The 14,677-nt window shown below is 34.6% G+C and overlaps 1 protein-coding gene across 3 annotated transcripts in view; it reads right to left on the bottom strand.

Moving 5' to 3' along the window:
- LOC125052411 (tyrosine-protein kinase-like otk) overlaps nucleotides 1-14,677 on the bottom strand; it is a 54,746-nt gene that overhangs the window by 28,960 nt on the left and 11,109 nt on the right. For 2 of the 3 annotated variants that reach the window (XM_047653236.1, XM_047653233.1), the window contains exon 2: nucleotides 11,103-11,129. The exons of the other annotated variant lie outside the window; for it this stretch is intronic. In XM_047653236.1, the coding sequence (XP_047509192.1) occupies nucleotides 11,103-11,129 (27 nt within the window). The remainder of the gene's footprint in view (nucleotides 1-11,102; nucleotides 11,130-14,677) is intronic. 3 annotated transcript variants of the gene reach the window in all.

Here is a 14,677-nt window from a genome sequence, read left to right as displayed (position 1 = left end):
CTGAGTAGGTACTGCGTCGCATGACATTTATTTAGTATTTTAGTATTTAATTTTCATAAAAACGTTTAATGTGCCATAATCTAATATATAAAATTCTCGTGTCACAATGTTGCCATACTCCTCCGAAACGGCACGACCGATTCTTATGAAATTATTTATGCATATTCAGTAAGTCTGAGAATCGGCTACTATCTTTCAATTTTCAAACCCCTAAGTGATAAGGAGTGTCCGACCCAATTTTTTTTTTCTATTTTAGATTTTCTAATGTTTAGTTTTTATTTTTTTATGATACAGCATACAAAAATACATACAACCCCTAATTTTCACCCTTCTACGATCAACCCCATTTTTTATTATTATAGTAGACAGTTATTTTTATTAAACTAAAAAATGTTTCCTAGGAATATGGCAAAACAACGTTTGCCGGGTCAACTAGTAAATAAATAATATTTGTCGCACATTAAATATTCTTAAAAATTAATGACCAGTTCACTTTTATCTTAATTCTCTAATCGCTTATAGAAAATAAAGAAAATCAGTGGCGCTACAACCTTTTAAGTTCTGGGACTCAGGTTTCTGTTTCGGTATCATTATCAATCTAATAGTAGGTGGTCAATCTTCCGTATTTAATAATTTGACTTAAAGTAACATAACTAACAGAGTCATCTTAAGGCCGATTTACATTATCTTAGTGTTTAGGGGAGTGCTTTAGGATAGTACTTTAGCTGAAACATGTAAACGCTACGCTAAAGAACTTGCCTTTCAAGTTGTACTATAGCACTCGCCTAAACACTAAGATAATGTCAATCGGCCTTTAGACTTTCAGTTGAGTCTGTCTCCCGTATGTCAAAATTTGACATACTTAGCGGTAAGTTTAGACTCGGGATTGTTGTGGCAATAAGTGACAATTTTTATGTTAAAAACAATAGTTTAAAAAAACTAAAAAACACGCTTTAAAGGGTTGGGTTGCTCTATAGACGAAAAATATGGCACAGAGCGCCCCACGCTTTTTCACAATAATACCAGTATTTTTTGTTCATTACCATTTTCAGCCTAAATTAGGAATTATTTTTCACTTTTTAGTTTAATGTGCTTTAAAAGCGTGTTTTTTAGTTTTTTTTAAATATTATTTATTTTTTAGTTAAATTTTTTAAATTTTTTTTTCGGATAATTGCATTGTCATCGATCTTTGATAGGTGCGCAAAATTTGAATAACATCTGTCCGTTTAAAGTGGGTCAAAATCGAGTCCGAAGGAGTCGGTTACATATATACAATACATACATACAGGTGAAGCTAATATAAAGCGTGTAAAAATTAAACAATCCAGCTTTAACCCATATCACAAAGACAGATTTTTTAAACAGTTAAAAATAATGTTATAACAATAATCTTAACAAGTGTATAACGCGACTGCGCTCTGTATTTGGGTCAGGACGTGACTAAAATGTGGAAATCCTTTAACTAATTCGCCATTTCTTTTCGTATTAAGGGCTTATTGCATTTCGGAAATAACAATTCGTTTATGTTATTGCTTTTAGGCTGACATCAAAGATAATAGTTAAAAAGTATACCCACTCAAATATCTGTTAACATAATTTATATATATAAATTACGTGTCACGTTGGTTGTCAGCTATGGACTCCTAAACTACCGAACCGATTTCAATCAGATTTGCACACCGTGTGTAGTTTGATCTAACTTAAAAGATAGGATAGCTTACATCTCAATTTATACCCGCAATATTATTTTATTGCAATATATTTGTTTATTATTTGAGTCACAATTCTTAAATTCAACAGATGACGCTGTGTTGAAAGTACCAACGTTTCACATAAGCTACAATTTAATGGCATAACCACCAAAAAAGCATGGTGGTCCCCATGACTGGTGTTCTCCTACCGTTTCCCTTGAATAGTTTACTAATATGTAATATAGCAAAAATCTTAGCCACAGCAACGCTTGGCCGAGTCTGCTAGTAATTTATAAATATTTGAGCAGTGTTGGCCTAGTGGCATCAGCGTGCGATCTCACCTCTGAGGTCGTAGGTTCCATCCCCGGCAGTGCACCAATGGACTTTTAACATTCGCTCGAAAGGTAAAGGAAAACATCGTGAGGAAACCGGCTTGCCTTAGAGCCAACAAGTCGACAGTGTGTGATAGGCCTATTAGATTGATAAATGATCACGAAACAATTACAGAAATCTGAGGCCGAGACCTAAAAAGGTTGTAGCGCCACTGGTTTTTTATTGTATTAATGAATAATAATTGAAATAGATGTATTTTAATTAGCAATACATATCGTTATACATATATGTATTAAAAACAGCGTGCGATATTCAAAGACAATTTTTGTCAACCCTCAACAGAAATATCTCGCCTTCAATTATGTCTACATTGTCTATGGTATAATGACAGTGACGTGCAAATGTAAACAGGACACAGATTATTCACACATCTACATAATGACGTGTCGGTGACAGATTACATTTTTCATGACGTTACATTATGCGGCATTTAGCAAGCATTTAGGCAAAACATTCCTTTTACACGTCCATGTTAATAAGATTACATCTTCTGCAGAAGAAAAAACACCAATGGCACTAAAACCTGTTTATTTATAAGTCCTTCAACATTCAGCATTGGTGGACCCAAAACATTCCTTCATGAAAAGAGCGTACCAATTCTTAATAGGCCGGCAACGCACTCGCAAGCTCTCTGGCATTGAGAGTGTCCATGGCGGCCTTATGACTAGACATCAGGTGAACCTGTTCTATAAAAAAACAACAACCACAAAGTAAAAAAAAACTAAACTAAATAGTAACTTATAACGTGTTTAGCTCTGGGCCTCAGATTTTTAAATCATGATCATTTGTCAATCCAATAGGCAATCAGCCTCCTGGATAGAACGACCTCATGAGAGTCGCACGCTGAAGCCACTAGGCCAACACTGCATGAATTATCACAAAAAAAATATTATTTATTTAATAATACTATTTATATTTAATGGACCATTTAGTGCTTAAAATTCTCGAAACATAAATAAGCTATTTTGCGATACACACGCCGCAGGCTCATTGTCAAATTTAAATAAATTAAGTGGCAACTCCATTATAGTAGCCCGTATTCCGTAGCCTTGGTATAGGTCGTTAACCACGGCTAAGGAACCATGCACTAGAATGCTTAGTCAAATATTAAAAATAAAGATTTTAAATCTCTAAAAAATACGTACATTTTAGTGCAATAGCAGTTTTGTTAATAAAGTAGTAAAACTGTAAGTAAAAATACCCATAAAAGTTTAAATACCAAGGAGAAACCAAAGCACGGCTTGAAATAGAGGCCCATATCAATATTTCAATTGATCTGACCATAGAGAACGCAACGAAAAAGTGCACCAAAAATACAGACCTAACAAAACTTTTTCATTTCGAAATTCGAATGCCTCGCAAACTTCGGCCCAACAACGAACTCAAACTATTCCCGCTAAAGCAAAGACAAACAAGAATTCAAAAAAGGAACATAACGGTCCAGACATTCGCGAATGTTCTAATAATGAATCGACGTAAAATCGCGGCCTTATCAATTATTCGTTAGATTTTTGCGACCGGCAACACAATGGCCCATCAATAGGACATTCCTGGACAAAGGGGAAAAAGCTGCCCGGCGGATTTGAATATTTGACATTCTATTTTCAAATTTTTCTAATGTTTTTATATTCCAAACTAATATTGCTTCTACTATAAAATTTAATTTACATACATAAGTTCTATATTAGCAGCAAAGGATTAAAATATGTTTAAATATTTTATACACATATTGTTATAAAATGTCGTAAAATATTATACTATCAAAGTTGTACTTAATGAGAGATTTCAGCCAGACTGATGACCTGCAACCATAAGTTCTATCATCAATTAAAATATCGAATCTCTCACCAGAAAAAATCGAACTCATTAAAACCTCCGTGACATTAGAATCGCCTGCCAGTTTCATCACTGTTTTTTTTTCTTTTTTAATCTGTCACCAATCAAGCGCGCATTTGCAATCGCACAGATAACGAAAATGCACCTCTATTATGGCGGGAAAACATGCCTCTTCATACTGGAGTGTTGACTATCCCGCTCGTTTTATTGAAATGTGAAAGAGATAGATATAAAAGAACGCTCCAGTATTCATGGGTGGAGGCGACGAAGCGTACTAGACTAGTCGATGACGTAGGGATGTATGTCTTTCTAATATTTCATCGATATTTTGTTTTATATTTATTATATTCACAGTCTGATAAAGAAAAGTTCTTTTCATGAACATGAATGTTTTTTTTTCTTTTTATAGAACGGGGGGCAGACGAGCAGGAGGCTCACCTGATGTTAAGTGATACCGCCGCCCATGGACACTCTCAATGCCAGAGGGCTCGCGAGTGCGTTGCCGGCCTTTTAAGAATAGGTACGCTCTTTTCTTGAAGGACCCTAAGTCACATCACATAAGACCCTATGTATATTGACATCAAATCAAAAACTTGACCTATCATGGCATCTACTTTTAATATTTAGTATTATAAATGCCTTATTAAGGTTAAAACTTTTAACTAATCCTAAATAGAAAGTACTTTTTTGTAAATTTGATATTACCTTTACTATGTGGAACCAGCTGCCCACTGAAGTATTTCCGAACCAATTCGACTTAGGGTCCTTCAAGAAAAGAGCGTACCTATTCTTAAAAGGCCGGCAACGCACTCGCGAGCCCTCTGGCATTGAGAGTGTCCATGGGCGGCGGTATCACTTAACATCAGGTGAGCCTCCTGCCCGTTTGCCCCCCGTTCTATAAAAAAAAAAAAATACTGGTTGCATTATTACGCAAAACCGTAGTACGTTGAACAATTGCAACATCGATAACGCTATCGATAGAATACATCCCTATTTTCAATAAAAACCTGTCATGTTGCTAGTTTATTGAAGATCGCAAGAATTCTTTCATAAATATGGATGGAACTTAACGTGACCCACAAAGGCCGTACTCGATGCAAATCACTACTCAACACGGCCTTTGACAAAAAGGGTGAGAAATCAAAAACTCACGTTTGTTTGTCATTTGTAGCAATACAAAATTTAATTATCTGTGGAATATATATGTAAAACTACCACACGAACTTTTTTAATGATAACAATAAAATAGTATTAATATGTAGGTAAATAAATATCTCTACAAAAAGATTTTCAATAATATTTTATTGTCGACGTCACGATTTTTCTATCTCGGGTCGGTAAATCCCGGTAATTGAACTGTCATAAATAAAACAGGCATGACTCAAGCAATACTACCTCTTAGTGTTGATAATAAAAAACCGGTAAAAACTATAAAAAACGGTTGGTGTCCATTTTGTAGACAACATATTAAAAAATAATTAATATAGCCATCTTTACAAACAAATTTTTAATAGTATTTTATTGCCAAAAATCATTATTTGATTAGGATGGGTTGGTAATGGTAATATCCAATAAATAATTATCGGATATTACAATTTTTATTAACTATACAAAGTGACCCGCCGTTCTGGTGTCATAAAAACAGGCATACGTGACTCAAGCAACACTACCTTTTAGTGTTGTTAATAAAAAAAACGGTATTTTTTAAAGATCAACTTGTGTTAAAACCCGGTAAAATTTTAAAAATCCGACTACCTCAATATTAGTGTTATAAATAAACCGGTAATATTTTTGATGAATTGACGTCCATTTTGTAAACCAGAACATAAGATAACTTATTAATTTAATTAAGTTATCTTATAGTTATGAACAGTTTTATAAAAAGACGGTTTTCAAATGGATCCTATATAATTTAAATTACCATTCATACTGAACATGTCTACTCCGTCATAATATTCATTTGGAGTATCCTTTTAATAAGTTCTTGGCATTCAAGGCTTTTCAATGGTTTCAATTATTTTCTATACATTTTAATAAGATAATATTTCCTAAATAAATTAAACTTATAAATTGTACTTAATTTATAAAATGTGTATGTGTTAAAAGATATTTATAGATATAATATATATACTTTAATATAATTTAACAACAAGTTTAACTGTAACAGAAAATTTAATTAATTTTAAATTTTAGCTCTTAAATTTTAAAATAAAGCAAAAATAATGCTTTATTTAAAAGGTTTGAAGACAATAATTTTATTAGTTGCAGTTAAAATAATAATAATTTATTGCAAGAATATGATACAGAAATGTGTAAGGTGGTACAATCGTAAGTTCGCATATTCTGCCATGACAATGGCGTGCAAATTAATAATATAATAATTAATAATAATTACTAATACTAGGAATTTTACAGTATTAGTCATACGAATTGGTCAATTCTTATATAATTTGTATGTACATATCATATCTATATATTTTGATGTTTTATTTTCTTTTCTTTTTTTTTTTTTATTGTGTGTTTATGTGTGTGTGTTTTTGATTGTAATAAATCTTATGTCTATGTCTATATCATACGTTATTAAATTTATATCAACTACAGTGTCTCACGCAAATAATCATTTTTTTAATAATAATTTTTTTCCTAAGTAATACCTACACCAAGTCGATTTTTTAAAACTCTAGTCGGAAAATCTTTTAATTCTTTTGTAAACCTTGCTTGTATATATTATACATATATTAATACAATATATAGTAACTTTAAAATCAGTGAAAGAAAAACAACGATAGTTACGGCCATATTTTAGTCTAGAGACAATAGAAACGCATGTTCCAAACAATGATTTCCGTTTCCGCTTACAAAATGGCGTCGTTTTCAAATATTAAAACGCATGTTTAAAAAGAAACATCAATACAAAAAGAGTGATTAGCTTGCAGTTTCAATATTTATTGGGGCAGATATTTAACAATCGTGCAACAAATCACGCGTCCGGAGATCGATACTTGCGGAAACAAAAATCTTTAATGGCAAATGTCACTAATATAGAAATATGCATAGAACATTTTGATATATGTACTTGCGATCAAATTTAATCCAGTTTTTGAGCTGTCTAAATATATCTGCGTGTAATCTGCCAGTGTCTAAGACGAGATCATTGCTTGAGTTATGAGTTTGTATAAAAATATAGGTATGCTATTATTAATCTAGGTATATTTGTAATTTAATAATTACATAATATAATATATTATTATTATATATTTATTAATGCCGTTAAGAATGACATGATCGACTGTAGACGGTCCAGTTGTTCTGAGCACCCGATCAGCAGCAGCCCTGCGATTCTGTAACTCACTTCACGAACTCACACAGCGGTAAACCCACTGATAAACAATAAACTACAAGCTCCCACATTTTCAGAATGCCAAATCATAAAATGACTGCTTCACGACTGATTTGAGAGCGACCGCCGATGCGAAAACCGCTGTGTGAGTTCGTGAAGTGAGTTACAGAATCGCAGGGCAGGTCTTGATTGAGGTCTATTTTGGAGATAGGTAACCCCGGGTCTCTTGGCTTGAATGCCTCGACGAACCCCGAAGGCCCATCTTAAGAGCGTGTGGAGGGCAGAGGTTTTTAAATGAATAGGGTCTCGCTACCCTTCTGAATAGCAAAGGGCTTGGACTGTAGAACATAATTAAAGACGCTAAACAATATCGAATTTGGTCCAAGAAATAATTATTTTATTATCATTTATTACTTTAAAAAATACATGAAAATAAAACCTGATCGAATTTGTTACAAAGAATATTAAAATATTTGATTAGCAGATCTATAAAATGCACCTAATACAAATAATTTGGGGCAGATTTAAATTACATAATAAAGCCCCATCCACACGCTTGACAAACAATGGCAAACAGCCAACAGCAAACAGCAAACACGGACGTGTGGATGGGTGTTTGTCGTTGTTTGCCTGTTTGTGTTTGTGTTGGGCAGTGTTCGGCATCGGTGTCGGTTTATCTTGCCAGATCAAAGGATGTTTGGCAAACAGTTTGCTACGTATCCACACGTTTGGCAGCGATCAGTATGCGCGCGAGCTTGCGGGAGGCGGACGTATTTACTTGCTACACTTTTTCAATTAAAGCCCAAATAATAGGTCTAAAGCAGTACCTTGTACGATTTCTATGTATTTTAATCATCCACCATCGTCTTTGCTTTCTTCTCTTTTTCCTTTTTTCTTTCTCTTGCTTTAATTTATAATAAAAATATGTCAACCCGAAAGTAATAGCTGCCACAAGCTCGTCGTCCGCCATGTTTGCCGATTCGGAATGTTATGAACGTTCGCCAAGCATGTGGATGGCTGTTTGTGTTGGGTGATTGTGGTTGGTGTTTGGGACTTCGTTTGCTGTTTGCGGTGTTTGTGACAAACAGCCAGCGTGTGGATGCCCCATAACAATTCAAAGAATCGACAAACACGACGAACAAATAACATTTTTAACTTTGATTTTTAGTTTAGGAGCTGAATTATTGTTTCCGGTTAAACCCAACTAACGAATAGTTCCGTTATAATTAAATTAGACGAACGAAGTTATTTTTGTTAAATATCTTAAGAGAGAGTGTTTAGAGGAATTCAGATTAATTGAAGCAGCTTAGTTTCATCATCGGATGTCGATGAATACGAAATTCCACCAGTTTTATTTGTCGCCACCACTATGTGAAACCAGCTGCCCACTGAAGTATTTCCGAACCAATTCTCCTTCAAGAAATGAGCGTACCAAATAACTGTCAAATTTGTTATATCTGACAGAAAAGTTCAAGCTTTTATGTATAAACTTATTTAAAGCTATTAAACTATAGTATTTTAGCGACATAACTTATAATTAAGAAGTTACAGGGAGCGCTGGAAGTTTCCCAAGAGCCAGGACACATTTAGGGTCGTAGAGTAAGCGAACAAATAATTAAATTATTCTTAGATTAACAATAACTTTTGTATATAACTTGTTACATATCCATTGCACTCTTTTTGCCCCACATATGCAATACCTGTACAATACCATTGTAAAAGGAAGCAGACAACATACATCGATAGCTTTGATCGGATATCTCACATAGGACCGAAACTTCAAATTAGTTATAGTCTATAATATAGATTACTAGCTGCCCCCGCGAACTTCGTTTCTCCTTAATGTGATTTTACTTAGCCTACCTTTTTAGTACATGCCAACATCGAACATTTTGCTATGCTACCCCAGAGAATGTTCGGTTTTCTGGAATGAAATCTTTTTATGTTTGAATTTTTCTCTAAATATAAAACTCAGATTTCAAGTCATAAAATTTTGATTAACAAATAAAAAATAAGGGTTGATCGTAGAGGGGTGAAAATTAAGGGTTGTATGTATTTTTGTATGCTGTATCATAAAAAAACAAAAAAAAATTGTCAAAAAAAATAAAATTGTGGTGAACACCCCTTATCACTTAGGGGTTGGAAAGATAGATAGTAGCCGATTCTCAGACTTACTGAATATGCACAAAAAATTTCATAAGAATCGGTAGAGCCGTTTCGGAGGTGTACGGGAACGAACATTGTGACACGAGAATTTTATATAATATATGTATTACATTAATCGTGCCTTGTATCGGACCGATTAAATTTTCATATTTAAAAAAATATCAATTATTGTAATTAATTAAAGTAATTTAAATATTTTTTTTGGATTCACCGCCGATTGAATAAGTAAATAAACATGAACAACAGAATTTTGTATAAAAGCCATCTCCAAAGATCGGCTGCGATTTTTTTACTGTATCGACTGAACTGAACTTAATTTGGCTCTTACACATGGCAAAGGTCGCCGCCGGTCAAAAACATTTCACAAACTTTGAATTGTTATTTACATAAATTGAACTTGAGTTGTTCTCGTAAATCCATACACTAGGGTTATCAGGCCACTGTGGTATTATTATGTACTCATTGAGGGTAGTTTTAAAATAAATCAGTGTTAAACCAACTAGCGTGAGTTTCACTACAGCCACTGTCTCCATAAACATATATTTATCCTTGGCGCGTCAGACAGTCTCTTTTGCAGAGGAATCAGTCACCTGTACTTCTGGAATTCGTGGCTGTGGCTTCCTAACGTACAGAAATCCTCGGAGCAGTGGGGTCGTTCCTTGAAGCCTGCGAAGTGCCCAGGGAACTTAATTAGCCAGGACTTAGGGTTAGGGTTGTAGGACTCCTTTTTCCGCAATTAGACTCCTGATTGGTCCGTTGTGCGCCTGGCTAATTTAGCCAGCCTAGCTCCTTCCAGAAGCACAGAAGTCTCCTGGGCACTTCACAGGCTTCCCGGAGCGACCTCACTGTTCCGAGGATTTTATCACGTTGATTAGCCAGGCATCATTCCTCTTCTCGCAAGCTCGTCAGCAGCATCATGAGAGATCCACTGTGATTAGCCAGAACTTTACGCACAACGGACCAAATGAGCGTGTAAGTGGGGAAATGGAGTCCACACTACCACATTTGGGTCGACCACGAAACGGTGGCCAGATATCAACAACACCTGAATCAGCTAGGGCCACCGCGGCCTTAGAGAAGATCAGTGTAGGCTCTCCCGCTATGCCGCCATAGACACTTCCACCCCAGAGCGTATAGCTGTTTATATGTATGATTATTATTGCACACATACAAAACATTATATTTAGCACAGTTTTAGACACTTCGAAACGCTTAAACACTCTCCAAGGACCCTCAAAGATAAAGGGACGATCAAATTCTTCTCCCTAAAAGCTTTGCTTTCAATACATCGTATGCATTTAATATGAAGATACATTACTGTGCGAAAAAGCTTACGGAGCTTTTAGGAAGATTTTCTACAAATAAATTACCAAAGTCAATTGTCAAAGTCGTATAAAATTATTTATTCTTTGACTAGTAGAAAGCGTTATGAATGACGTTAAGTTTCTGACATACCATAAAAGTTTCGTTCTTAAATTCTACCCTGAGAAAGTCGAAGTCTCGAATCTTCCATAGAGGTCCAGCTAATTCTTACAACTATATATACTACTTCAGTCATCACCTGTCAATTGTCAACTTAATAATTGACACGATCAATCAACATGACTTAAACCCAAGAACGCAATCAGCATCCAAACACAAACAAACATTTCTAAACAATTTTACAACCAACAAACCTTCTGCTTGCACTCCTTCGTATATACCTGAAAAGAAAAACAATTTAAATTAAAGATATGTATAATGTATATGTTTTAATAGTATTTGTTAATAAACCTAACGAGTAGTTTTATTTCCGAACTAATTCGACTTCCTTCAAGAGCATACCAATTCTTAAGACAACCACTTGCGAGTCCTCGCGCAATGATTATTTATTTATTCACAATAAATATAAACTTATCTTACAGTACGAAATTATTACGATGATGTGGAAAACAAAAAATATATAATACTAGCAGACTCGGCCAAACGTTGCTGTGGCTAAGGTTTTTGTTATATTACGTAGTAGTAAACTATTCAAGGGAATTGGTAAGAGAACATCAGTCATGGGGACCACCATGCTTTTTTGGTGGTTGTAACTTATAATATTAAATTGTAGCTTTTGTGGAACTTTGGTACTTTCAACACAGCGCCATCTGTTAGAATTGTGACTATCAAATAATTTGCAATAAAAAAAAATATTGCGGGTATAAATTAAGATGTAAGCTATCCTATCTTTTAAGTTAGATCAAATTGCACACGGTGTGCAATTTTGATTGAAATCATTTAAGTAGTTTAGGAGTCTATTGCGGACAAACAACGTGACGCGTAATTTATTAATATATTAAGATTGAGCTGACTGTAAACTCACTCTGCAAACATATAAAGATGTGTGTCTAAGAGCGGCTTTGAGCCTGTTTGGCCCCTGTTACATTTAAAAAATCCTGATATTAGTGCGGTCTAACACACGTTATGCGTTATTATATTATAGAGCGGCCTCTAGCGCTAAAACTTAGTTTCAGTTTAGTAAAAGAAGGAATCCAAGAATCGATCAGACTCCAACTGCTGTCCTACTCCAAGCACTGGATCCCTAACATATGTTAAAATGGAAAGTGCGGTAGTGCGGTCCAATAGCCAACGCGACTGTGGAATACCTACTATTTCCGGTTCGTGCGTCAAAAACTTGGCGATTAAAAAGAGTGGCGGAGAGTTTATTGCCAGTTCTTCTCTTCCGTTCTACTCCCTTGATTTGGGAACTGGCAGTAAATATAAAATTAGAAGCATTTCATATATATTTATTTTTTGACGTTCATAAGTGTACATTTTGTTACCTATAAATGATTTTCGAATTTGAATTGAATTTGAAAAACAAAATGTGTTTAAAATGTATATGCAGACATGTATATGAGATAGCAAAATCCCTATTTATTTTCATGAAATCCGGCTTAGCATTCCATCTAAACTAATAATAGGAGTAGTCCAATATTTGAGTATTTTGTTGACTAGTTTTAACGAATCAGCCAAGTCAATGTTTGCTTAACGAGATGAGATTAAAAGTCATCAAAAGCTAACGATTTATTAATATGCATTTTATTTTGCGGTTCAATTAAAATATTCATTGTTTTGCTTTATACAAATTACAAATAGGCAGCAGAAAAGGCTGTTTATAGGTTGTAAATTTCTGAAATCGATTTATAACGATAAATTTCCTTCTATTAAGTCCAACGGACGACCAAAAAACGTTTCTTTCCTCAAAAATGTACCAAATTGTCTATATGTATGTAGTATAAATTGATATTTACTTATATTATACATATATTGTTATACTTTATTTTTTTTAATCTGTGAAACTTATCATACGTGGGTAACACTGAAAATGTTTAGAACTGGCCAGTTAGAAACATGGTTAATGAACACTTTTTTGAATTTCAATTTTAGAACTCTTTGGTATTCCTAATGTAGTATACGAGTATTGCATTAATTTGTCATTTGTTTTTGTGAATTGGTGGCAACTCTAAAACTCTGTGCGACGCATGATAGAGGAAGATAAGAGAGTGACCTATCAGCAGATACGGGCAAGCCTAGGCATTGGTATGAGTCAAGTTCAAAAAATATTACACGAAGATTTAGGCGTCAGGAAGCTTTGTACCAGGTGGATTCCCCATACTTTAACCGACGACCAGAAACACCTTCGCATGGACTGGTGTCGCCAAATATTAGATAAGTTCAACAACGGTGACTCAAATGCTGTATTTGACATTGTCAAAGGTGATAAAAGCTGGATATATTGCTACGAACCCGAAACCAAAAGACAATCAGGTCAGTGGGTAAAGGTAAAGAAAGGAAGAAGTCAAGGAAAAAAGACGATTGCCTCATTCTTTGGTCGGAAAGGTCATTTCGCGACAGTTGTGCTAGAAGATGGAAGGACAGATACTGCAGACTGGTATGTCAATCGCTGTTTACCTGTTGTCTTGGAAAAAATCGATCGAAATCGAAAATCGAATCGACAGCAGCGCCCTCGAAGCATGATCCACCTTCACCACGACAATGCTTCAGCAGACCGCAAACTATTGAACATTTGACTATGGCAGGTGTTGTGATAATGAGTCATCCGCCATACAGTCCTGACCTGGCGCCCTGCGGCTTTCATTTATTCCCAAGAACTAAAGATAAAATTCGAGGTATTCGCTTTACGAGCCCTGAAGATGCGGTGAAAGCGTACGAAAATGCCATAGTTCTCTTCTATGGCATTTTCGTACGCTTAGAAAAATGCCATAGAAGAGAACCCTAAGGAAATATGGGCCACTGCTTTTCTCAGTGGTTCCATCGAATGCGACGATGTGTAACAGAGATTACTTCGAAACAATTAAAGTATTGGCAACTTTCTACATTAAGCCGTTTTTCATTTTCTAAACATTTTCAGCGTTACGCACGTATCAGTCTGAATTGAAGAAGCTTTTAAAAACTGCCAAGCAAGAAAAATATTCAAAATTCTTTAAACCATTGCCTAAGCCAGAAGGTTATAATTAATCAATATGTTCAATAACTTCAATTAAATTGATATTTTTATATATGTATTTGTTTTTTTTTGTAACCTAGGAACGTATACCCTTATATACGTATATCCATTCAAATTACCATTCCATATTCAGTATTCACGGTTTCTGTATTCGCGGCATTCATACTCCGAAAGAGCTTTTACTGTACTATAAAGAATACATAGTACGTTTCGTTTTACGTTACACAGTAACTCCACAGACTAGAGGATATACATAAACTTACAGTTTTAATAACTGTCGCGTTATAAATTTGATCTCCAACAGCGAGTATATCATGCGTAAATTTTAACACTTATTAAAATATTTATTTAAACATGTTTCAGTTTGAAACACACGAGTAATGAGTTAGGCCAGAGCTTGAGTGATTCGTTAACGGCTAGCTTTAATTGCAAGTACGGTCCGCATATAACGGAAAATGATGTTTCATGTGTTTATTTAAATGAAAAGTAATTAACAGTTACCATATCAGTGGATGAGACTTCGCCTTTAACATTCACGAGGAAGAAATATCAAAACAAAAGATATATGTAGTAATAATTGTAAAAGGAAAAGAGAATTTAAAGTCCACCTGAATTTTGAACATTTTATTAGCATTTTTTTAATAATGTATATGATCAGACCTATAAAAAATAAATAAGTGTGACCAGCCTCCTGTGCCTGACACACGCCGTCGACTTTTTGGGATTAAGGCAAGCCAGTTTCCTTCACCGTTCGAG

Source organism: Pieris napi, chromosome 9 (genome assembly GCF_905475465.1).
Source record: "Pieris napi chromosome 9, ilPieNapi1.2, whole genome shotgun sequence".
Classification (NCBI taxonomy): Eukaryota; Metazoa; Arthropoda; class Insecta; order Lepidoptera; family Pieridae; genus Pieris; species Pieris napi.
This window is presented reverse-complemented; position numbering and strand designations above follow the sequence as displayed.